This window comes from Eptatretus burgeri, chromosome 6 (assembly GCF_056783735.1).
Source record: "Eptatretus burgeri isolate ZD-2024b chromosome 6, Ebu_testis_v1, whole genome shotgun sequence".
In the NCBI taxonomy this organism is placed as follows: domain Eukaryota; kingdom Metazoa; phylum Chordata; class Myxini; order Myxiniformes; family Myxinidae; genus Eptatretus; species Eptatretus burgeri.
Window position 1 is genome coordinate 95446963 of NC_140966.1, and position 26877 is coordinate 95473839.

The 26877-nt window shown below is 47.8% G+C and overlaps 1 protein-coding gene across 3 annotated transcripts in view; it reads right to left on the reverse strand.

The window, feature by feature from the left end:
* TEPSIN (TEPSIN adaptor related protein complex 4 accessory protein) overlaps window positions 1-25853 on the reverse strand; it is a 69815-nt gene extending 43962 nt beyond the window's left edge. For 2 of the 3 annotated variants that reach the window (XM_085886292.1, XM_085886289.1), the window contains exons 1-4: window positions 25764-25853; window positions 13521-13593; window positions 10528-10619; window positions 9797-9890 (exon numbers count right to left, since the gene is read on the reverse strand). In XM_085886292.1, coding sequence (XP_085742418.1) covers window positions 9797-9890; window positions 10528-10619; window positions 13521-13593; window positions 25764-25805 — 301 coding nt within the window. In that variant the 5' untranslated portion in view covers window positions 25806-25853. Of the gene's footprint in view, window positions 1-9796; window positions 9891-10527; window positions 10620-13520; window positions 13594-25379; window positions 25723-25763 lie in introns of those variants that run through there. The other variant, XM_085886291.1, reaches the window with a different exon arrangement.
* Between the last annotated feature and the right edge of the window lie 1024 nt (window positions 25854-26877).

Genomic DNA, 26877 nt, shown 5'->3' on the forward strand with positions numbered 1-26877 from the left:
TGTCGAGAGACGGGTGACATGTGACAAGACGTGTGCTTCGATTGTCCCCGTGCTCGATTTAACTGATGAGTGAACGAGGTGTTAATGTCCAGAGCGGTTGTTAATGCGTGGAGCCGATTATAATCAGGTTGATTAAAGCTCATTAAGATTGTCTTTCGGGAAAAAAATTCCTTTGAACTCTTAAATCATCCTGGACAGGCCACCGTACGAGAGAGAGAACACCGCGACAAGACTCAATCGTTCAACAGCCCTGGTGGACGAGGTGAACACACGAGAGTTGAACCGGCAGGACAGAGACAATGGCCGGAAATAACTCAACGCGGGGATCGGTGTTGGACATTGTATGTAATGGTGAACTTCTTGAGTAGCATCCTTCCTTGATGACTTTCTTGAGCTACTTTGAAAACACTTCTGCTGCCATGGTGTGTGTACTCGCTGCCTCCCCAGATATGCCTCCGCCCGCATTATTACATCATTTAACATACTTGTACCAACTACCAAGTATGATTTAAATCCCTGAACCCAGGTTGAAAATATTAAATAATTTAAGCTGACAGACCATGCATCCGATTAGGTTTAAATTTAAAACACATATTCCTTCGAGATCATAATTGTGAAGTTTCACGCCGATTGATGAAGCGGTTCAAGAGAATTTTTTTTTTTCAATTTTCGAAAAGATTTTCGTTCAATCCAATGTGGCTGCCAGACCATGGAACCTCTTAATTATTGGTGAACACCCTGGTATCCCCAAGGCTTGGGGAACATGTGGGTGAAGTTGCCCCTCGATCTGTCAAGCCGTTCTGGAAAAGAAAATTTTTAAAGGTATATTTTTCAAAAAATCATAGCTGTCAAACCATGTGACCTATGACGTCATAGGTACATAACTTATTATTCTTCATGGATAGGCGATCATACCTGTAAAGTTTCGCCTCGATCTGTTCAGCCGTTCCGGAGAAAAAGATTTTTGAAGGTTTTTATGTTAAAAAAACAAAAAACAAATGGCTGCCGAAACACATGACCGATGACATCATCAATTCCCCTCCCCCCCACCAACCCCATACGATTTACCCCGAAATGACTCTCAAACATTTTCATACTGATCGGATAAAGTGTTCAACGAAGCCACTTCTGACATCATCAAAAAAAACACACACTTATTCCCCATGCCGAGTACTTGCTATGTGCCAAGTTTCACTTTTTTCCACGGTGCGGTTTCAGAGATACAGAGGTCCAAAGTTTATCTTTTTTTCCAACATGGCTGCTTCACCACGTGACCCATGACGTCATAATTATCATTAAAACATTCCACATGAGAAATTGCACCGATAGTGAAAATTTTGTGGGAAAAAAATATATGTCGCTCAAACGACTGCGGAGTAAACAGAGAGAATTAGCACGGACGGACGTACATATGGACGGACAACCCGTAAACATAATGGCCACTGTCAGCGTCGGCGTAAAAAGCTGCTGCAATGCTCCATTTTTGGCCTTGTCCACACCGTCATTGACAGCTGACAAAATGAAAATGTCAGCTGTCATGGCCGTGCGCCATGGTGTGCAGACGTTTTCAGTCATCTCGTTTCGTTTCCATCTGGCATTTGCATGAAATTATTGAGCGGTTCCTCTTCATGTCCAAAACCTTTCAAAATGTTCACAATCGGCTACAATTACAGCGTGTGTTCTTTTTGAACAACCTCCATGAAATAAATAAATTTGGATGAAAGAAGGGACATTTATAGCCAATTATTTCAGGAATTGCACCTGGAGGAGTCTAAAGGCAAAACGCCTCTCAGCTGTCGAGCCTGGGTTTGATTCCCGACCCAGCTATAAACTGTCATCCTGATGTTTCACAGGAAGGGTGCGAGTTACCAATGTGTGTACCGTCGCTCGGATGGATGTTAAACAGGAGTCATGTTTGCAAGCATTAGTTGGTGGAAGTTAAAGATCCCATGGTGTAATTTTTTAATTTTTTTATACCTTGTCGAGGCTCGTATAAGAGCTAACACACAACGCACAGCGAGGGGGGCATGAGACAAGAGGGGCAGGAGTGGGAAGGACAAAACAGTGGGGAACAGAGACATTAGGAGATCTGTGGAAGGGAGAGGGATGGGGCGGGGAACACCGGGAATTAAAGATGGACATTACAGGGACTTTTAGGAAGGAAAACAAGGAATTTGAATTGGGTGGATTATCGGGGGTAGAAAAGATCGAGGTTTTGGATGGGGGAGAATAAGAGGTGGTGGTGAACAGCTGTTTTGAAGGCTTGGAGGGAAGAATGGGATTGAACAGAGTGAGGGTTTATTCCTAAGGTGGGGAAAAAGAGGAATGAAAGAGTGAAGGTGAGCAGTGATTCTTGATTTTGGTAGTTAAACCAGAAGGGGGTTGGTGGCGGATCTTGAGCGCCCTGCGGAAATGTGGTGGGAACAAATTGCAGACACAGCGTGGGGAGAGAGGGGGCGAGACCAGAGAGGAGACGGTAGAAGACAGTAAGACCACCGACCTGCCTGCAGTGAGAGAATGAGAGGCCCAAAGACTCAGCCTCATCGCGGGAGTTGCCAATGATCCGAAATGCCTTGGTTTCCACAGCATGAAGCCGAGAAAGGTGGGAGGCAGGAGCACCAGCCCAGAGGGGAGAGCAGTACTCCATCAGGCTGCGGACAAAAGCTTTGTAAGTGGTCAGGAGCTCAGGTGGGCCGAGGAAGGACTTTGCATGACGGAGGATTCCCAGTCGGTGACTGGCTTTGGTGGTGAGGTTTGAAATGTGGCTTTCCCAGGAAAGGTCATGGCAGATAGTGAGACCCAGAAGCTTGAAAGAAAGGACTTCTTTCAGAGGATTGTTGAGAAGGTGGATGGAGGGGCGGGGGGGGGGGTTTCCAAACGGTCCTTCCGGAGAGACATAGTGAGAGTGTGACAATTGTCAGATTGAAAGACATGTTCCACGTGTTGGACCAGTTTGTGATTTTAACCAGATCTGCAGTGAGTGAAGAAGCTGCTGCTTGCCAGTCTGAGGGATGACAGATGGTATGGCAGAGGGTGGAGTCATCAGCAAAGAGATTTTCCAGAGAGTCAGAGAGATCACTGATGAAAACCAGAAAAAAATAACAGGGCCCAGAACGCTACCTTGAGAAACTCCAGCCTGGACAGAAAGAGGGGATGAAAGAACTCCATTTAGGGCCACACATTGGCTGCGACAGGAGAGAAGCTGTTAGATGGCCTTGGATACCAAAGAAGGAGAGTTTGGTGAGCAGGGCAGGGTGCCAGACCGTGTCAAAAGCACGCGATATGTCTCAGGATATGGCACTGATTTCATGTCTAGTATTGAGGACCTCCATCCATTGTTGGGAGAGCAGAAGCAGCATATCCAGGGTGGAGTGACCTGGTCTGAAACCAAATTGATGATCAGAAATCAAGCCATTGGAGAAGAGGAAGGATTTAATGTCTGAAGCGATGATGGATTCCGTAACCTTGCTGATTGGGAGAAGGCTGATTGGTCTGTAGTTGCAGGGATCTGTTTTTACACCTTTTTGTGCAGGGCAGTGATGTTTGCTGATTTCCAAGCAGATGGCAGATGACCTTGAGCAAATGAGAGGGTGAATAGAACAGAGAGTGGGTGAGCAAGAGCAGAAGAGCAGGCTTTGAGGACACGTGGGCTGATGCCGTCTGGACCGGTTGCAGAATCTGAGTCGAGGTTTGACAGCAAGCTCTCCACCTTGTCAGGAGAAAAGGACACAGAGTCCAGGGACAGTTGGGTGCGACTGGGTAAGGTGGGTAGAGAAAGTGATGGGTTTTGGACACAAGATTTCGATACAAACACCGAGTTTAGGCATTCAGCCTTTTCATGTGCGGTATCAGCAGTGCGGCCATTTGAGGTAAGGGAGGGGATGGAGGGGGAACATACACCAGAAACAGATTTGATTAGATGCCACCAGGATTTTGAGGAGGGAGAGAGGTATGAGAATTCAGACTTGAGCTGAGAAAGTTGTTGTCTTCTGGCTCTCCTGAGGGTAGATACACACTTGTTCTGAGCTTTGTGGAAGGAACTGAGATTACTCTCAGTTGGGTTTGCTTTGCATGAGGCAAAGGCAAGTTGTTTCAGGACAACTGCCTCACCACAAACTTCAGTAAACCAAGGGCGGGAGGAAGGGTAGGACAACTGAAGACCAGAGGGGATAAATCTGTGCATGAGGGAGAGCAAGTTTCTTTGAAAAAATTCCCAGGATGAGTTGATGTTGGAGAAAGTAACGATAGGAGACCAGTCTATAAGTTTGATGGCTGCTTGGAGACCCTGCCAGTCGGCTTGAGTGAAATGCCAGACTCGACGGCACTGAGGTGGTTCTCTGATAACAGCCAGAAAGATGTCTACTTTGACAAGGACGTGGTCAGAAGAACCGATTGGAGCTGAGAAAGAACAGCAGATATTTTTGGGGAAATTTGTCAAAATCAGATCCAGAAGAGATAGAGTTCCATTGGTTGAGATTCGGGTCGCCTGGTGTTGGCGCAGTGGTTAGGGCAGCGGCTTGGGATCCAAGAGGTCCTGAGTTCAAGCCCCGTTGAGCCACTGAATTAATACACCAGGGGGTTGATTCAGCCTGTCATCCTTCGGAGGTCGGCGAAATGAGTACCAGTATACTGGGCCGGTGTATACCCCAGTTAAAATAGGTGTACCATATCCCTGTGTTGTAAGAGGCGACCAGGGTTGTGTCAGGAAGGGCATCCGGCGTAAAACATGTGCCAAATCACTATGCGGATCATAATGGATGATCCGCTGTGGCGACCCCTAACGGGAGCAGCCGAAAGAAGAAGAAGAAGAAGAAGATTCGGGTCGGGAAAATGACCGATTGAGTCAGTTCCAATGAGTCACAGAAAGCTTTTGCTGAGGTGCCATGACAGGTGAGAGAGGTACCCACACCGAACCAACTGGCTTGATGACAATAGTCCTTCGCGGTGGAGTAGACGAACTATCGTTGGCACCATGAACATATTACAAATTCCTGCCCTACCCAGCAGAGAGCATTGCATCAGCGGCACAGCTACGCCCTCAGCCAATGATGCTACCCAGCAGCCTGCTTACGAACGAAGAAGAATTGAGAGTGTAGCATTTTCAATGGAGCCTTTACCATATGTGCCCGTGAAAATTAGAGCGTGTGCAGCTTCAGAAATTAAATAATTAAAACAAGTAACATAACTACTCTTGCACTGATCTGGTGGTTAGAGACATGGCTTCTTGAGAACTTGACTTTTAAACTCTGTAATCATGAATTTTGAGGCAAAAAGGGGAAAATACAGTAAATCGGAGAATTGTGCAATTTATCATCAATTGATATTGTTGCAGCTGTGGAAATTCGCAATGCACCATAAAGGGTCCTCAGGTGAGATATATCGATAAGTTCATGTGTAGTTAGCCCACACCTGTTGTTTAGAGGGAATATATGTGTGATTCATCCGGGCTGCGACGCTTTGAGGTCGCCATTTTTCTTTCTCCATCGTTATTTTGGACCATTAAGCCGACTCAAACACCACCTTCGCCTCTTTACCTCCACAACTCCATCCCGCAAACATCGCTTCACCGCCATTCCAAAACGATGCCCGCCAACCACCAAACCACCACAGCAAACCCCCCACCACCTTCGCCTTTCTCCTTCCACAACCATCGACTCCACCACCAGTCAACACCGAATGTCGTACTGTCCGAAGACGTTCGGTGATTGCTGCCGAACACGGCAAGCCGCAAGTGCAATGGATGCCTTTACGGGAGAGAAATTCGGATCAGAAAGGCTTCACGCCCCTCTTCCTCCGTCCAATGGGCGAGCGTCGGGCGGTATGGCCCCGCCTCCAAGCGCGATGAATGTGGATTCCTAACGGGAGAAAATTCGGATCAGGAAGGCTTCATGCCCCTTTTTCTCCGTCCAATGGGCGAGTGTCGGGCGGTGTGGCCCCGCCTCCAAGCGCGATGGATGTGAATTCCTCTCAGGAAGGAATTCGGATCAAAAGAGGCTCACGCCCCTTTTTGCCACACCAATGGCTGAATAGAGGGTGGCGTGGCCCCGCCTCCAATCACGTTTTGATCCTAAAATCTGCATACAGGCTCCTCCTCCGGTCTATAAAAGACGCGAGTCTGTGTGGAACTGCGTTGAGTTGTAGTGTGGGGGTCGCTCGTCTCGTCGCTGGAATCGAGCCACCTTCGCTTTCACAAGCGACTAAGCCAGCCAGCCATTCCCCTCGCTCGACCCTGAGCATCAACAATCCTCCCCCATCCGCGCTGAGATAGTGCCGGTGGCCCCATTCATTCCCCACCCTAACCGTGGTGCTGACCCAACCTTGCTGGCACAGAGCACGCCGGAGAGGACTCACTGACCACGCCAGGGGCACGGTGTCGGGGCGCAGCTGCGCGGACATTGCGGCTTGCCCGCCATCGTGCCACGAGGGCGCGGGTAGGACCCTTCGGTCTCGTGGACCTGGCCGCTCCTCCAGGTTCCGCGCACATTTGGTCAACGGACCCCGTCTACCTCCCTGCCTATGGGGAGGTCTTTCCTGTTTATTTTGAATGAATGATGTGGCGCCGAGTCCCGACAAGTATAATTGTTGTAAATAATTATAGTCGGTAGTAGTGCTTTTGCTTTTGTTGCATTTTCCTTTTTGCTGCACATTGCATGACTGCCTTACGTGCGTGTGTTGTGTGTGTGAAAATAAAGTGCTTGCTTGTCAAACTGTTTCCCGTTTCGTTGCGTCCTTTCCTCAGTTGAAAGTTCCATCTTGCATCACGTAAGGGATTGGTAGTGGGTTGAAACACCCGATAAGTAATCTGAACCGTCGAGGTCGACGATAACTCCGCTCGGTTATCCCTGCAGCACGGAACGAGCCGCTTAAGCGGTTTGTGTCCGAAGTTGACCTGCGGCGAGGTGCGATCACCCGGTCGACCACTCACGCAGGTACTTAGGTAAGTCGAATTTGGCGAGCAACCCTATCCTGCGCGGGTGGGCAATTGGCACGATCGTGGTGAGGTTAAACCCCCACCCAGGACTGACTCCTGGCGGTAGTTACAGGAGGGTCACGACCGAATTGTCCTTTCCGGTGGGCGACGTGTCGCGATTTGAGTTACCTGGATCGCACGCCGGACAGGCCAAAATTCGTAACAATATTATCAGGTATTATTAAAATATAAAATAGATCATTATTCCTATGCAAAGCTGTTTGAGTGCAATGCCATTTCTTTAAAGCCTCTGAATAAACGATGGAGCTTGTAGTAGATCGAGGTGCAGATAAATACACCTTCAGGAAGAGGCGCAACTAACTTGGTAATCATCCATATTCAAGGTAGAAGATGACTTGCAGTAAAATTAGATATAAAACTGTCACGGACGGTTAAATCAGATCTCTTTGTCAAACTTCACCGAAGGCCGCCCGGGGCTAGTTGAGCCCATCGGCCTTGCAGTGCACCTCAAGCCTGGGATCGACTAGCCAGCTTGAAACATAACTAAGGCCGTCTGAGCATGCTAGTTGGGCCTGTGATATTGTTGCGAATCTGGACGCTTACTACACTCAACATTCAGTTCCTTATAGAACAGTTATATCGGTAAGTACGTGTTTCTAGTTAGGGTTCCATCCCTTGTCTAATGGGAATTAAATGTTCATGCGCTGCGGAGTTATTTTGATAGTCAGGGTTTTCTTTTACATTTTTACATTTATAACAACAACAACACGCCTTCACCTCGCTTCTTCGACCCGACGTCATAGCGCCCGCAGTTTGCGGAGTTCAAGGAGGGACCTTGCGGCAGCTCTCGACCAATCAGGGGGATGCGAGCGAGGTTGCCGTTGGTCGGCCAATAAGCGCAGCCCACGCAGGACAATGTTACTCTCCTTGTTTGAGAGGCGGTCCGCCGCGACGGCTGCCACGCCCCCCCCCCCCCACCCCCGGTCCAATCAGCGGACTTGGCGCCCCTTTCGGCCAATCACGGGGGCGACGTGCGCAATTGCACACCATGTGTCCGACTAATGAGGGGGCGAGTGGCCAGGAGACGAAGCCCGTCCTGCCTGAGGAGAAAGTGTGGTTGTCTGGACCAGCGTTGGATGGACGGTGTGCTCGTGGCAGGAGCGTTGGCCAGTTCAATTGTTCGGGGCATTCTGTCTGGTGCGGAGAACGTCAAGGTCGCGTCGCCTGGTCGCCTAGTCGCCTTGTGAGCCTCGTCGCCTGGTCGTCCCATTTGGCCTGCCGGCGTTCGGTCTGGTCCACCTTTGTGCTGGCTGGCGTCCATCCTTGCACTGTGTTGCGGGTTCGTGTCCCGCCGAACCGGATCCAGGATGTCGAAAACGGCACGAGGCGGAGAGGTGCAAGACAGTTTCTCCCCTTCGGCTAACCTTCCCTCCCGAGCTGAAGGGCCGAATAAAGGCCATGGCCATAACTTATTTTGGGTATTTGTGTGTGCGTGTGTGTGTCCTGGGGCCCCATCTTGAAGTAGAACTAGCAAAACCCGTGCTCTACGCGACATATTGGGGTGGGTGTGTTTGAGAAAGGAACTGATGCAGAGTATCAGCAGAAATTTTACTTTAATGCAGTAAGTGGAATACGATTTCACTGTTTCAGAACCATTTTATTTACTTTTTTTTGTACCATGCACCTCATATGGTCTTTGAGATAATGTAAGCCGAATATCACGTTACTCGAGCGCAGAACAAAGTCGAAGATAGCGCGACACGAAACCACAAACTCGGAAATAATATATAAGATTGTTTAAGTGCCTTGTACATACTTGCAATTCTTTTAGTCGGTTTAACTCTGCTCCTTGTGTGTTCACTCCCCCCAATTGTAAACAAATACCCCAATTGTTGAATGTTTCAGCTCGTCCTTGTCCTTTCCTTCATTGGTTTAGCACGGTGTGTGTTGGGTGATTAAAAAGGCCATTGCTGCCGTAGTTGTGCATTTGGACCGACTGGACCTCGATAACCATCCGCTCGGGTTACGTACGGGTCGAGCACGCTAACGGCTCGTCCCGTTCGAGCTCTGTCGAGGGTGTGAATTCCTTGGTAGATCACCACGTGGGCCCCTAGGTATTTTGAAGTTTGGCAAATAACCCTGTCCCACGTGGTTGCATTATTGACGATTCACGATCCGGTAAGGGACCCGTACCTTCAGAGTTATCAGAAAGGAACGATCTAAATTCCGGGTGTTCAGTGGAGCCGAATCTACTGCTCCATCTAGCGGTCGTGTTCGCCGCCGATACCCAGCCCACAACAATATGATGTGTGCTTGCAAGTATTGAGAGAAATGCTGCAAATGTTGTCTTGAAAAATAATTTGCTGTGGCCGCAGACACCGCGCAAATACTGTGCATTTTCTACTCATTAAAATGAGCCCCATCCAATCGACGGACTGGCCGACCGACCGACCATCTGTCCACGTACTTTTGTGTACGCAATATTTCAAAAACCGTTCCTCGCACCACCCAAAAGGCGGGGGACCTCGAGTATCAGCTCCTTGTTATGATTAAAGTCACCAACTTTATTTAATTTCATTATCGAGAAAAAAATAGAAATAGCTTTCAACTGTAGAGGATATAGTACAGGGTATATCAATAGATATAGAACAGGGTATATCAATTACATAGGATCTGCGAATGAACGATCTATATTAAAGGAGATCTGCATGCAGACTCACACACACACACACACACACACACACACACACACACACACACACACACACACACACACACACACACACCGATTACAACCTCTCCCCCTTCACCTTAAGGTGAAGTGAAGAATTGTCAACATGTACGCAGCTATTGGGAAATGTTTACCTGCTGTTTGCTGCAGCAACGAGGCATGCTGGCGCAAAGCTGGTGCAAAGTGTGTTGACCCCTGGCACAAAAGATGCCGGCACAACTTAAGGGTCTGAATAAAAAAACAAAAAACAGAAGTGGAACGAGAAATAAAAGAGAATATGCACAAAAGTAACTATTACATTAAAAAAAAAGTTAATGGAAGGGGTAATGCAGTGTTCTGATATTCAGAAGAACATAGAGCATTGCATGCAAAGCAAGAGGGGATGCGAGGGGTGAGGGAGAGACAGAGAGACAGAGAGACAGAGAGACAGAGAGACAGAGAGACAGAGAGACAGAGAGACAGAGAGACAGAGAGACAGAGAGACAGAGAGACAGAGAGACAGAGAGACAGAGAGACAGAGAGACAGAGAGACAGAGAGAGAGAGAGAGAGAGAGAGAGAGAGAGAGAGAGAGAGAGAGAGAGAGAGAGAGAGAGAGAGAGAGAGAGAGAGAGAGAGAGAGAGAGAGAGAGAGAGAGAGAGAGAGAGAGAGAGAGAGAGAGAGAGAGAGAGAGAGAGAGAGAGAGATCCAAAAAGTTAACGATAACAACCACAAGGGGATAGTGCCAAGCCAGTATTTTAACGCTTCAATCTTGGACGAGTGTTTGACTTAGGTTATCATCAGCAAGACAACAAAAAAAAGTCTAAAATGCAACGCTTCTGGCTCCAGAGAGGGACGCATAAAGATACACAAAATAGACACCTCACCTTCAGCTTGCCGGAACATGACGCACTCTTGAGACGATCCATCAGAAACTCCAGCAAACAATGGCAACTGCCTGGAGACTCAAGAGAGATCTCTGAATTACAGGCATTAAAGAAACCTCAAGCCCGGAAGCACGCCCGCACAAATCATGCAAACAACCATTGCGTTAGAGCAGACAGGCACTGTTTGCCTGTCTGTCTGTGAACAGGATATCTCAAAACGTTATGGCCGAATTCGGACGAAATTTGGTGGACTGGTTGGGGGTGTGACGAGGATCTATTGATGAAAGGTTGATGAAGATCCGAATGTGAATCCGGATCCAGATCTGATAATTTTTAAGTGATTCTTCACCATTGAGAGACCGGGCTAAAAACGATTTGTAGCATGATATCTCAAAAAGTTGTGGACGGATTCGGACGAAACTTGGTGGATGAGTTGGGTGTGTGACAAGAACAAGCCGATTAGATGTCATCATTTCAGGTCCAGATGCAGATCCAGCCAACAGTGGGATACAAAACCTAAACTGTTCAACCCGGCGGAGGTATGCGCTCGACCAAGTGCTGTTCTAGTTTGTTGTGTGTTTTTTGATAATCATGCCAACTGAAAACCATTTCTTTAAGTCAGCCTACGATACGTGCTTGCCGATTGGACACTGAATATTGTGTGGAGCTGTTTGATTGGGCTAAGCATGCGACGAGAGCATGACAGTGTTGGGAAGCCATGATGTCATGAAAACAGGAGGAGAAGGTTTCTTTGAAAACGTTTAAGCAACAGCCATTTGGTGAACATTTTTCCATCGATTACGAGGATTTGAGATTTCTCTTAGTTGACTGAGAGAATGATTCATGAGATAATTGGTTCACGAGTCAGTAAGTGACCACTATATTCGTTATGGGAGTGTGTCTGTCTGTCCTGAGCATAGCTCCGTGGGTTTTGATCCGATCCTGATAAAATTTGGGTGGGAGGTTTATATCATGACCTTGTTGTGTTTTCGAGAGAATGGGCATGCTGCGCCCATTATGGGCGGAGCCACGCCCAAAAAACATGTGTTTTTAGGGGGTAGCCGGTTTCAAGTTACATCTTCTCCGAGGGGGTTTGTCGAATCTGGCAGGGGGTTTCGGTATTTGGTTAGCCCAATGGCACCTGCATAGCCCCACGGAGCTCGATTTTTCATTTTCGTCCCAAGGTCAAGGTCACAAGGTCACGAACTTAGAAAATGTCAAAAAAAAAATCAATAAATTGGGCATCGAGTTCCTAGGGTTTTCAACTGTTTCGAATGAAAGTTGGTATGCAAGTAGTGCTCTTCGAGTACTACAACTTTCATCATTTACGTTTTTCCCGATTCCCGCCAGTTTGCCCGTGGCGTCCCCTCAAAAGTCAAAAAAATAAAAAAGGCGAACCGTGTACATTGCTCGTGAACCATCGCCGTCTCCAGACTTGTCATTCATTAATATTGTCCACTAACAATACTCATACATTTATTGTTCTCGCCAGCATTGATATGACACATAGTCTTGAAAAGGTATCAAAGATATATTTTTTTAGTTTTAACTAAGATAGTAAAATCACCCAGTTTTAACTAATAAGAGCAGGAATTCATCCGTTCACTCTTCTCACCATGTCCTCATTTTCGTGTGTCCGAGAAAGTCGGTTAGGCAAATCCAAATTGGTCACCTGAAATTGTTTACATAACCAATTTTTATGTTTATGGAAGATTTCAAACCTGTGCACCACTCTGGAGGAGTTGACATGTTTGGCCACACCAACCGAGCACAAAGCTCACGAAGACAAATCATATTGTAACGGTTCTCGGAGACCCTGGGGAAGCACAAACAATACACATAGAGGAACGCGAGTGCAGTTATCTCCATAGTATATTGTGTAGCTAAATTGGGTCCTCCTCCCCACCCCCTGTATCAGTGGGAAGGGAATATGCGCTGTGTTTGTGGAAGAATTTAACCCCATTTTGACTCTTTTTTTTCTTTCTCTCTTTCTCTCTTTCTCTCTTTCTCTCTTTCTCTCTTTCTCTCTTTCTCTCTTTCTCTCTTTCTCTCTTTCTCTCTTTCTCTCTTTCTCTCTTTCTCTCTTTCTCTCTCTCTCTCTCTCTCTCTCTCTCTCTCTCTCTCCTCTTCATTACCTTGTTTTGCTGGAATGACTGAGGCACCTGTTTTGTAGACCAGTGATAAGTGACTGAGTAAGAAGGGGGTTCTGTGCTCAGGGTATGAACTTTGCTTTATGGCACTGCCTTGTAAATACGTGCCTTTTGCGAGCTGAATAAACCTTTTTCCAAACTGTCCGATTGTCAGTTTTCTATTGATTCGACATTGTGTGGGTAGTAGCAGGGAGTTCACCCCTGCAGTTCCATTATGAGTAACTTTTAGCCAACGTTTCCACTTACAGTATCGCTCGGCCGTTTGGTAATCACAGTGGGTCGTTGAGAGCACGGCACTCTATCCAGGGGTTTATTCATCGGAAAGGTGAAGTGGATTCGGATGCTGGACCCTGCCTGAATTAAATTTCTTAGACGGCATCCGCAATTGCTTATCAACCCACTTTGCTGCGGAGTTATCGGCAGTTCCTCGGCTTCAGGATCGTCAGCAGGATAGTGGATTTGAGAACTCCCCTTGTGATCCCTCCTGCCCCCGAATATGTAACATTATGTACCTGGCCAGCATACCTGACTTTGATTTGGCTGATGCACAATGGCCAGATTTTTGAATCTAACAACAAACGTGGGATCTAACAACGAACGCAAGCATCATAAGAAATTGACGATATTACAAAATTCCAACGAACAAATTATCAGTCATAAAAAAGCAGCTTTATCGAATATTCAAGTCATTCTTAACCATGGGACATTGGTTTATCTTATCAATAAATTTTACACGGAAGGATTGAAAAACTCATCGGAGAAAGATCAAGAAACGTAGCCGAGCTTTGAGTCACCACAGTTTCATCACAACACGTATAGTTTTCTTTTTTCCAGGTAGGATACTGGCTGCTTCTTCAAACAGGTAGCCTGGGCAGGGCTCCAAGTCATCAGATGTGGCCCGGAGCAAGGCCGGCAGCTGTCAAAAGTACATAACATCAAGAGGAAAACATTGCAGAGGCCAGAATACATATATATATATATATATATATATATATATATATATATATATATATATATATATATATATATTCTGAGAACATACTTGCACACCATTTTTCTCACCAGAGAAGGTGAGAACGCAGGACAATATATATATATATATATATATATATATATATATATATATATATATATATATATATATATATATATATATATATATATATATATATATAGTTACGTTTGAGGGGGGGTATACATTCAAAGGGTAATTAGGATGTTTAATTAGGTATGCCATGCTGTTCGAGTTTACCAGGATCTCGATGTAATAAGTAGCAATTCAGTGGTGATAAGTTGTCTAGTAAATGTCCATTTCTTCAAGGGGGAAATGATAATTGTCACGTAATTAGATAGGGATACGGGATAGGGTAAGTGTGTCTGCGTAAACCCCTTTTAGTATTCTCTGGAGGCTTGCCGTGACGTCACAGGACAGTGCTGCGGATGGCTCCGCCCCGTGATCACGATTGGCGGAAGGCGACGGCGGTGGGCCAATAAAACGGCTCGATTGGAAGTGACGAGGACGTGAGGATAAAAAGGTTCTGTTCGGGGTCGAAAAGGAAGAGGAAGAAGATCGGGACAGAAAGACCGTTTTTTCGGGTGGAGGTTGTTGTGCTGGGAGCGTGCTTGTTGTTGCGCTGATTCGGCCCTGGTTTCTTCGTGTCTTGTAGCCTTGCTGAGCCTCATGCCTCACCTTGGTTGGCTCTGGGGTTCTGCTGGCTCGGAGTACGGGGTCGAACGGCGGGCGGACCTGCCTCCCTCTCCTGCTCGCGGTTTGACGCCGGAGCTGGTTCCCTGGTGGCTGTGAGCGGACTTGGGCCAAGACCAGGAGGTCGACAGCACCACGGTTTCTCCTGCCCCCCTGACGAGAGTAAGGCCAGCTCGTCCGATGCCAATCCAAGGACTGTTGCGTCCACACCACGGTCCAGCCTGACCACCAGAAATAGCTACGTTGTGTGTGTGTGTGTGTGTGTGTGTGTGTGTGTGTGTGTGTGTGTGTGTGTGTGTGTGTGTGTGTGTGTGTGTGTGTGTGTGTGTGTGTGTGTGTGTGTACCTGGCGCCTTAGAGGGTTTGAGATTTGTATATTCATTGGAATTGTCTGTGTTTTCCCCACGCCCGATCCCACACCATCCCGTCGAATCGCCCCGGATCCCTCTTCTTGCCGAGTCTTGTTATTTCTGGTTAGAGAAATAAACGTTATCAACTCAGTGAAAAGCGACTCGTGCCACCTTCCTCGTCCCGTTTGTGGTAGAGCGATTAGGACCACCATCTTTGGGTTATAAATAAATAAACCGCCCCCATCGTTTCGGCTCATTCTACGTTGGCGGGACTGTTCAAGTCCCGTGGACGTCACATTGGTGTCAGGGTGTTGGATGTTCGAACCCCTCTAAATTATATTTGGTATCGGGAGAATATACCAAGATTAAAATCTCGTCACGAATTGGAATATAAAATTACTACAGAAAAGCGCGCGAGCGCAGGAAAATTTTGGCCGGATTTTTCAAATTTTATTTGATTGGCGGCAAACGGGACTTCTGCACCATGGCGGATGTGCAGATGTTTGAGGAGGAAGGCCACGTGTCTGGCAGCGAGTCGGGGGAAGAAGGGAGAGACGGGGGTAGGGTTGGAACCTCCCCCATTCCGAGCGTGGACCGTGCTTCATCGCCCGTAACGGGGCCGGCAGCGCCGGAAACCGGTGCGATGACGATCCAGACACTGTTGGAACGTTTAATAGCGGACATGACGGTACAAATGGCAAATCAATTTGTGACACAGAGGGCAGAAATGATGACACAAATGGCAAAAATGACGGCACAGGGGGCAGAAATGACAGATCAATTGGGGGTAATGGGGGAACAGTTGGGTGCACGGATTGATTTAATGAGGGATGAATTGAGGGAAAAGATGGAGAAAATGAAAACTGAGATGCAGGAGTGTGTGGATGTTAAATTGGGAGAAATAAAAAGCAAATTCGAGGATAGATTGGAGGAAACAAAGGTAGAAATTACATTGGAGGGGGAAAATATATGAAAAAAATTGGGAGATAAAATTGATGCAACGAACATTCGGGTTGATAAAGTGGATGAAAGCCTGGAACGTCATCGTGCCTGTGTGGATGCTCGTATGCAGCTGCAAGTTGAAGAGTGGGGAGAGCTGAGGAAGCAAGGGATGAATTTGGCGGAGGAGGTAAAAGGATTGGAGGCTCGTTTGGACGAACAAGATAAAATTATGAGCCAAGATGAAGTCTTGGATAAAGGCCTGGTAGAGCCGTCTTTTGTAAGTAGAGTGTCCGGGTTGGTTGAGGAGCAGCTACAAACTCGCGACGGAGCCTTGGAGGAGGTTGTGCGGGCCCAGAAGATCCTGCGGGAAGAGGTGAATCGGTCCATTCAACGTTTGGAACAGGAGGCAAAATTGACCCATGAGACCCTCACCACAAAACATCTTTGGCCACAGTGGGCTCCGAAATTGGATACGCAGCCACAAGGGTGTTTGATCCCTGGGCTGGATTCGGACAAGGGAGAAACTGAGAAGCGGGCCACCGTAAAAGTGATCCCCCTGGTAAATTTTGATGGGTCAGGGAGCGTTGAAGCTTTTCTGACGCAATTTGAGTGCATTTCCCGACTAAATGGGTGGAATGAGCGGGAACGTACAGGGAATTTGGTGGCAACGTTGCGGGAACCAGCCGCAGATGTGTTAAACGTGATCGCGGAGGGGATGTTGACCAGCTCCCACATTTGCGAGGCGTTGAGCCGTCGGTTTGGGTTCGCGGCAAACTGTGATCTGGTGCGGGCCCAGCTCCAGCACCGCAGATTAAAGCAGGGTGAGACAGTGCAGGAGCTGGCACAAGACATTAACCAATCAGTCAGGATCGCGTATCGGGACCTTACAGTGGAGGCGTGGGACAGACTGGCACTCGAGAATTTTTTAGCTGCTCTTCCTGACCCTGAGGTCCGAGCGCTAGTGGAGTTACAGGATCCACCCACCGTTCACCGAGCGGCTGAGTGCGCAGCCCGGCTGGCCTCGTGGAGGCGGCCGGGTCGGGTGCCAGAGAGGCCATCGGTGACGGTCCGACAGGCGGAGATTCAGGATCAGGGAGGGGGGCTGGGAGAAATTGGCATTACCCAAATGTTTCAGGAAATTTGCCAGAAACTGTCAAGTTTGATAAGGGGTAATTCGGTAGTTGGTGCGCCAAAGCGGCGGGGTCCACCCCAGCCAATAGAGGAATTTGATTATGGCCGAGGGGGTCCGGAACCGGAAGAGACATTACACCGATACCCACGGGGGCCTTTTATGGGGAGTTGTTTCCGGTGCAGGCGAAGAGGACACATGCAACGATATTGCCGGTACTCGGCGATGGAGAGACCCTCCAATAGACTTTCAAGCCCGGAGAGGATGAATCCTCCTGCTGAACCGCCAGGTCTATCCGGGATGCCCTTTCATGGGTCGGGTCGGGTCCGGAAATCACTGTCGGGGGTCGGGGAGACTAGATCGGGCTGAGCATATAGGGCCATGCTCGGCTGGTGAGATTGTGGCGAAGTGCCTCCTTTGGTGGAAAAAAAAATGAATTGTGGGAAAATTGGCATGTGTTTGTAAGTTCTGCTGGGTTTTAGAGTGACAATAGGGACAATGGGTAATTGGTAACAAAGCGGGCACAAGTGGCTGTCCAATGGCTGGTGCGTGGATCGGGTGAGAAGTGCTGTGTGAGTTGTTTTAAGTTTAGAAGTGAATTGTATGGTGCACACGTTGATTTTTTATTGGACATGGTGTGGTAACAGGGAAGGTCATGGTCCGTGAAGTGTTAGAGATGCAGGTGTCACATGTAAGGCCGATGGGGTGGGGGGAGTCATGTGGGTTTTGTGGGTGGGGATGATGTGCTTGTCCGCAGGGATTGCTGAAGCTCACGGTGAGCGGGAATTGCGACCCCCTTCAAGGAGATTCACCCCCTGGTGGCTAATGGTGACAGTGTCTGGAGGCAACTGGGAGAGGGTCTGGTTGGGCGATCAAGGCGGGTAGGACCTTGGCGACCCAGGAAGGCCAGAGGAGCCAGTGTGTTGTACGGGATGAGAGCTGATGGCTACCAGGGGGGTGGGAATCAAAGGGAGCGGGGCGGAGAAACGTCCGGGTTGGACTAAAGCTTACCTGTGGGCATGGTTGCACCTGAGATGCCCCCATCATCTTGTGGTAACCCACCCCACGGCCACGACGGGATTCAACCTGCATGATTAAAATGGGGACCATGACATAGAAATGTGATGATGACCATGGTGTGAATGTTGTGAAGATGTGAGAGTCCCACTCGATCCTGCACAACTTGACATGTGCAGCAAGGGCATGAGGTCCGCATAATTTTGGGGCAAGCAAATTTGAAAATTGGCTCCCCAGGTAACGCTGGGCCTATTAGCATCCACTGGGGGAGGCGGTCAAGTGTAAATATCCCGTGAATAGTGTCGTTAAGGCTTAGAGTAGGAATGTAAAGTATAAGTGTTGTGTTTTTGTGGAACCTTTTGTTTCCCCTCCCCAGATCACTGGAAGAGTGTTGGGCAAGAGCGATGATCCAGAGGATGGAGTGCAACTTCGCTCAGTGCTCTCATGTGATAAAATAAAATAAAAAAATAAAAAAATGAATGATTGTTTAGGCGAGGATAAGGCCATAAGGGGGTAGTACATTAAGCAGGATAGGTAAGTTTGCTGCGACTTGCTGCCCATTGCCCCTCCTACTTTATTTCGTTAGGTTAATTAGGTGTGAGTCAGTAAGTGTTAAGGCTGGTACGGTAGCGCCTGTGATATACCTTGCAGGAGCTGCGGTACCAGAGGAGGGGGCAGTGTTACGTTTGAGGGGGGTATGCATTCAAAGGGTAATTAGGATGTTTAATTAGGTATGCCATGCTGTTCGAGTTTACCAGGATCTCGATGTAATAAGAAGCAATTCAGTGGTGATAAGTTGTCTAGTAAATGTCCATTTCTTCAAGGGGGAAATGATAATTGTCACGTAATTAGATAGGGACACGGGATAGGGTAAGTGTGTCTGCGTAAACCCCTTTTAGTATTCTCTGGAGGCTTGCCGTGACGTCACAGGACAGTGCTGCGGATGGCTCCGCCCCGTGATCACGATTGGCGGAAGGCGACGGCGGTGGGCCAATAAAACGGCTCGATTGGAAGTGACGAGGACGGGAGGATAAAAAGGTTCTGTTCGGGGTCGAAAAGGAAGAGGAAGAAGATCGGGACAGAAAGACCGTTTTTTCGGGTGGAGGTTGTTGTGCTGGGAGCGTGCTTGTTGTTGCGCTGATTCGGCCCTGGTTTCTTCGTGTCTTGTAGCCTTGCTGAGCCTCGTGCCTCACCTTGGTTGGCTCTGGGGTTCTGCTGGCACGGAGTACGGGGTCGAACGGCGGGCGGACCTGCCTCCCTCTCCTGCTCGTGGTTTGGCGCCGGAGCTGGATCCCTGGCGGCTGTGAGCGGACTTGGGCCAAGACCAGGAGGTCGACAGCACCACGGTTTCTCCTGCCCCCCTGACGAGAGCAAGGCCAGCTCGTCCGACGCCAATCCAGGGACTGTTGCGTCCACACCACGGTCCAGCCTGACCACCAGAAATAGCTACGGTGTGTGTATGTGTATGTGTATGTGTATGTGTATGTGTATGTGTATGTGTATGTGTATGTGTATGTGTATGTGTATGTGTGTGTGTGTGTGTGTGTGTGTGTGTGTGTGTGTGTGTGTGTGTGTGTGTGTGTGTGTGTGTGTGTGTGTGTGTGTGTGTGTGTGTGTGTGTGTGTGTGTGTGTATGTGTGTGTGTGTGTGTGTGTGTGTGTGTGTGTGTGTGTGTGTACCTGGCACCTTAGAGGGTTTGAGATTTGTATATTCATTGGAATTGTCTGTGTTTTCCCCACGCCCGATCCCACACCATCCCGTCGAATCGCCCCGGATCCCTCTTCTTACCGAGTCTTGTTATTTCTGGTTCGAGAAATAAACGTTATCAACTCAGTGAAAAGCGACTCGTGCCACCTTCCTCGTCCCGTTTGCGGTAGAGCGATTAGGACCGCCATCTTTGGGTTATAAATAAATAAACCGCCCCCATCGTTTCGGCTCATTCTACGTTGGCGGGACTGTTCAAGTCCCGTGGACGTCACTATATATATATATATATATATATATATATATATATATATATATATATATATATATATATATATATATATACATACATATATACATACACACACACATGTATATCGATCAAATTGCATTTAGATGTTTACTTAAATCTCAATTTTAAAAAACAGTGTTCTATGTTAACTTAACTTTTGTATTGTTGTGGGAATTATCCTTAGGGGTTAATAAAACTGTTTAGTGGAACGAGTTATTCCTTAGCATTTGTTTGGATAAGAGTGACATACTATTGGTGCAATATTCTTGCATATGTGCAATAAGGTGTTTATACCGGGCGTAGTGGCGTGTGCCTGTAATCCGGCTACTCGGAGGCTTGGGTTGGAGGATCGCTTGAGGACGGCAGCTCTGCGCTGGGCCGCGCTATGAGAGGATGTAGGGCAGCCCGGAATCATGACGAAACCCAATCCTTATCCCTGTGTCGTAAGAGGTGACCAGGGTTGCGTAAGGAAGGGCATCCGGCGTAAAACCTGTGCCAAATCAGTATGCGGATCATAACGGATGATCCGCTGTGGCGACCCCTAACGGGAGCAGCCGAAAGACAAAGAACGTGCAATAAGATGTTTGTCTTCTCTCCATATTTTTTGTCCTCCTCTATTCAAACCTCTGGCTGTACGTTTTTAATGTTCTTATCCGGTTTACATGTCTTTGCAAAGTGCACACGGGAGCTTTTCAGTTCAAGTCATGAGAATGCACACTATTGCACAGGTGTGACCAATCTGCATTGAGGAAGCCGGTAAGAGCCTCAGCTGATTGTCAAGGTAAAACCACATTTGCTTCTGGACTCCTTCTGGACTGAGCGCTTGCCTCCAGGTTTGAAATCGACCTCACAGCCTTGTTATTGGTATTGCCTATGCTGTGTTCTTGTCGAGTGAGTGAACGGGCCTTAAGATGACTGTTAAGAAATCTGCAACATTTGGGTTGTTTGAAGGTGGTAAGGGATAAACGGATTTATCTACCGATTATTTTATATATTTGTTTGTTGCATACTGGTTGTTGTTACCCGTGCACACGAAGCAAAAGACAGGGTTAAGCAATTGGTTCATGTCTGTGCGTCTGTCCGTCTCATCCATTTATGGTTGTCAGTTTATGATCGAGGAACAACATATTTAAATGAAATGTTATATTTTGAACACGAATCAGAAAACGAACTTGTAGCTTGGCTTATTTTGGCTCTGCATCCGTCCTGGTCGGGTATGTGCAGAGAGGAGTGATTAATTTTTTTAGTCTGTCTGCCTGTCTGGCAGTCAAACAAAATTGAAAATCATTACAAACGGGAAACTTCCTGTTTTTAAGGATGTCATAAAGGACACAAACAACTGGCTTGAAGAACTAATGTGGCGTTATATTGTTACGAATCTGGAAGCTTACTGCACTCAACATTCAGGTCCTTATAGAATAGTTATATCGGTAAGTGTGTGTTTTTAGTTAGGGTCCCGTCCATAGTCTAATGGGAATTAAATGTTCATGCGCTGCGGAGTTATTTTGATAGTCAGGGTTTTCTTTTACATTTTTACATTTATAACACCAACAACACGCCTTCACCTCGCTTCTTCGACCCGACGTCATAGCGCCCGCAGTTTGCGGAGTTCAAGGAGGGACCTTGCGGCAGCTCTCGACCAATCAGGGGGATGCGAGCGAGGTTGCCGTGAGTCGGCCAATGAGGACAGCCCACGCAGGACAATGTTACTCTCCCTGTTTGAGGGGCAGTCCGTCGTGGTGGATGCCACGCCCGCCGGTCCAATCAGCGGACTTGGCGCCCCTTTTGACCAATCAGAAGGCGAGTGACCAGGAGAAGAGGCCCCTCCCTCCTGAGGAGAAGGTGTGTTTGTCTGGACCAGCGTGGGAGAGAGACGGTGTGCTCATGGCAGGAGTGTCGGCCAGTTGAATTGTTCGGGGCGTTCTGGCTGGAGTGCGATGGTCGCATCGCCTGGTCGCCTTGTGAGCCTCGTCGCCTGGTCGTCCCGGCTGGCCTGCCAGCGTTCGGTCTGGTCCACCTTCACGCCGGCTGGCGTCCATCCTTGCACTGTGTTGCGGGTTCGAGTCCCGTAGAACCAGGATCATCGAAAACCGCACGAGGCAGGGAGGTGCGAGATAGGTTCTCCCGTTCGGCTCAACTTCCCTCCCGAGCTGGAGAGCCGAATAAAGGCCGCGGCCATCACTTCTTTTGGGTATTTGTGTGTGCGTGTGTGTGTCTGTGGGCCCGTCTATAAGTAGAATTGTTCAGTGTTTTCATTGTGCATTGGTTGCATTGCTGAGTTGGATAACTCTGCCCTTACGTGCTTCCCTCATTCCCCCGATTATTGTTAATAAATACCCCTATTGTTAAATGTTTCAGCTCGTCCTTGTCCTTTCCTTCATTGGTTTAGCACGGTGCGTGTTAGGTGATTAAAAAGGCCGTTGCTGCCGTAGTTGTGCATTTGGACCGACAGGACCTCGGTAACCATCCGCTCAGGTTACACACGGGTCAAGCACGGTAACGGCTCGTCCCGTTCGAGCTTCATCGAGGGTGTGAATTCCTCAGAAGCTCGCCACGTGGGCCTCCAGGTATTTTGAAGTTTGGCAAATAACCCTGTCCCACGTGGTTGAATTATTGACGATTCACGGTCCTGTAAGCCGTGTAAGGTACCCGTACCTTCGGCGTTATTGGGAAGGTACGATCAAGATTCCAGGTGTTCGCTGGAGCTGACTCTACTGCTCCATCTAGCGGTCGTGCTCGCCACCGATACCCGGCCCACAACAATATAAGGTGGTGTAAAAGACGACGGATCAACAGTGGTAAACTTCACGAAAAGTATTTTTATACGACCTATAAAATCTATTTTATTTAAATTGAATTATACACATGAATACTGGAGAACACAAATCACCTTTTTTCGTATTTTCAAAAAATCTTCTGTTTACCACCAGTATCTTTGACATAATAATATGGCGTTTTACGTCATTCCAACTGATCGGATGTGCCATTCGCAGTCCTAGCCCATGTCCTGTTTCTCAAGACTGCGTGCAGTAAGGTGTTCTATGAACTCTCTAGTTTCGAAACAGTGGTTGGAATGATTCATTTATATTGATATCTGAAAAAGTTCTGGAGGGATTATGACAAAAATTGGAGGATGAGTTGGGTAGGAGACGAGAACAAGCCGATTAAGTTTTGGTTAAGGTCCGGATGCAGATCCAGATCTGAAATTGTTTTCAGTGATTCTTCACCATTGAGAGATGGGGCCAAAAACGAGATAGTACTGTATAGCATGATAATTCAAAAATGTATTGGGCCCCCTATGTTCTCGTGGATCAGGGATTACGTGGCGGAGGTATGCGCTCTACCGAGTACCCTTCTAGTTTTGAAACCTGGTTTGCACTTCGGTACAAATTCTTCAATGCACTTCTCAACAAAGCATCTGAACTTCTTCCACGACTCAATGTAAATGTGATTCTCCAATTCCTCTTCCCCGTTGACACTCGCAAGTTTCGTGTTCATTTCTTCATCGTTACCTCGACAGAAGTTGAACTTGGATTATTTCAGCTCGAACTGCGCGTCCTTGTGCAAGTTTAAATTCTCCTCCAGACAGATACGGTTGTTTAATCGCAGTGGTGGCCCATACTCGAGCGATGCGATCGTGTGCAATAAATTTGTTGTAACAAGATCCAGAGCATTTGGGTTTTGACCTTCAATGTGCTTCTCATGGTGTCCAGACACATATTGTTACGATTCTGGAAGCCATTTGCACACAAACAAACAGCAGCCATGACAGTTCAGTTATTTTGATAAGCATATGTTTATAGTCAGGGTCCCGTCCTTCTGTCTAATGGGAATTTCGTGTGTGCGCTGTGAGTTATTTTATAGTCAGGTTTTATACATCTACAACAACAACAACCCAGTCACCATTGCCGACGTGTTTTTGGCTGAACGCGTGGGCGGAGCCTCCATCGCCTCAGATCGAGGCTCCGCCCCGAGGAAGGGCATGGAACATTTCCTCCAGACAATGAGCGAAGGGGGAGCATCGCACGCATGCCCCAGCCAATGGGAGGCCAGCGTGCCAAAAGCTACTGGCCTCTTCGGGGGGCGGGCCTCCGAGATGCCTCGACACCCCCCCCCCGAGACGCCTCGTCCAATCAGGAGGCTGACCACCTCAGGGGCGGCCCCGCCCAGCCAGATGGGATGTTTGCCCCTCGACCAATCCGGAGGCGAGTCCCTCAGAGCGTCCCTCGACCCGTGGGGGAGGGGAAGCAATAAGAGTAGGTGGCGAGCCGTCGAGAAAGGAAGGTTCGCCCCGTCGTCGAAAAAGAGGAGAAAGAGAGGAAGCCTCGTCTTGCCTGCTGGCGTCTCGTCTGGTCTGTTCCCGTGCTGGCTGGGGTCCGTGGCGTCGTTCCTGGTCCCTGGTGCTGCGTTGTTGGCGGCGGGTTCGAGTCCAGCCACCGGACAAGCTCGACCAGACCGCATGAGGCGGACTGGTGCAAGAACAGGTGCCTTCAGCTCGCCTTCCCTCTCGAGCCGAAAATAGACCACTGAGGTCCATTTCTCTTTGGGTGTGTGTGTGTGTGTGTGTGTGTGTGTGTGTGTGTGTGTGTGTGTGTGTGTGTGTGTGTGTGTGTGTGTGTGTGTGTCCGTCCGTGGGCCCCGTCCTTAAGTAGGATTGATTAAGTGTTTTTCATTGTACATTGTTTGCATTCTTTTATTCGGATAACTCTGCTCTTTGTGTGCTCCCTTCCCCGATTATTGTTTATAAATAAACCCCTGTGTTAAATGTTCCAGTTCGTGGTCCGTGTTTTCTTCCATTGGCCTCGCATGGTTCAGGTTTGAGAAATAGTACGGCCGTTGGTGGCGTAAGTTGTCATTGGGACCGGCGCAGCTCTGGTAACTCCGCTCAGTTACGACGGATCCGAGTCGGTACCTGTGACTCGGTTCGGACAGAGTCGGCCGAGGGTGTGATTTCCCCGGTAATTTGACGACGTGGGTACTTAGGTATATTGAAATTTGGCTATTGACCCTACCCCACGCCGTCAGAGAATTGGCGATCACGGTCCTTTATGTGGCCCGTCGACTCTGGAGTCATCCGGGGTGACGACCTTTAAATTCCGGGTGTTCGGTGGGAGACGGCTCTACTGCTCCACCTAGTGGTCGTGTATCGCCACCGAACCGCGGCCCACAACACGTGCTGTTGTCCAGTCTATTTCTGGGTGCCTTGGAATTCTCAGGAGCGTTTGAGCGGATCCTGGAGAGTGTAGATCCACCGAACACGAGGTTTCTCCTTCCATCGAGATGCATTTGGCACCATGTTGCTTTGCTTCTTTGAAGTCCCTGTTCAATTCGAGTTCAGTTGCTTGCAATGAGGATTTCGCAGAGACAACAACTCGTCGGTGTGAGTTTTCATGTTATCTGTCGGTTACAGTGAAAGGACCATATCCATTTATACCAACCACTCCTGTCAATTTATTTATTTATTTCGGAAGTGCAGTGTTTCACTAAATATAATAATAATAATAATAATAATAATAATAATAATAATAATAATAATATCTCGGTCGTATTCTCAATATCAGCACCTGTAATCCATTCTCCTTGCATTTGTGCTTGGATGGGTTCCTTCGCGAAGAGTAGGCGAGCTATCGCAGGCACCCTGGCCAAATTCCTGCCCTAACCTACAGAGGGCAATGCTATTCCGCAGCCTTGTGCTGTATACGAAAGAAGAAGCGGAAGATGAAGAAGAAGAGGAGGAAGTGGAGGAAGAAGAAGAGGAGGAAGGGGAGGAAGAAGAAGAGGAAGAAGAAGAAAATGTAGGAGAAGAAGAAGCTGTGATCGGCACAATCTTTCATCCTCAAGCACATTATACATATCCTCTGTAGCGAGTGTGTGTGTAAATCTATATGGTATGAAACGAATTCCAGAACTTTAAAATCGAAAACTAAAACGAGTAACGTTGCTCACACCTTTTGGATGAACCAAAGACGCTCTGAAAAGGACACCGCCATATCACCGCACGCGTCTTCCTGGTTCGAATCACAATTAGCGGTCTGTAGGTCGTTTCACTAAGCTCGGTTCAGTTAAATTGTTCTCGCACAGACTTGTCTTTGTAAAACAAGCCAATTTGATTTTAACACTTCGCATAAGGATAGAGAACAATTTAATCAACAAAAAAGTGATAAACCAGCTTCGCTGAGAAGAAATCTTATGTATACACCTTTATTGTGCTACCACTTGCGACACTGATTTACTCGCTCAATTAATAAAACTAGTGCGTGGCCGTACGTGCGTGGCCGTACGTGCGTGGCCGTACGTGCGTAATCCCGAACACCCATCACAGATTTTTCAACCAACAGATTTTGAAGGATCTGATGGATGACGTACCTTGAGCCATTGCAGTGCCCCCGCTCTTCTGGTCGAAGTTTCAAAGCAGCATGATAGCAGCATGCAAAAAGAAAAAAAAAATTGTGATGTCATTCGTGACGTCATAGCACCGTGTCCTGTCATTGGTTGGCAAATAAATGGCCATAACTTTGGAACCACTTGTTCAATTAATATCAAACCTTGAAAAGGCACATCCTCGGGTCCCCAGCAATATACCTGGCAAGTTTCAATTAGATCGGACCAGTGATTGTCGAGAAACAGCGGTCACACACACAGACACACACACACACACACAGACACACACACACACACACACACACACACACACACACACACACACACACACACACACACACACACACACACTACTGGAATTATCGATAGATAGATATGAAGAGCAACAAAAGAAAGAAAGAATAACAAACATAATAATCCCAACAATAGTTTCAAATTTGTTTTGGTTTTTAACATAATGTAACTGGTATTCGTGTTGTTATGTCCGCTGAATCCCCCGAAACTTAAAAATCAATTTAACGAATCCTTTTGATTCGATAGGCAAACACTGCCAGGAAGTCCGTGCTTGGCAAAGATCAAAATGTTTTGAAGTTCCAAAGAAAAACCAGAAGAGTTCCCAGACAAGTCCTCTCTGTGAGCCGAACAAGGTACAGGACAAGGTGAGATTTTGGCTTTGTTAAC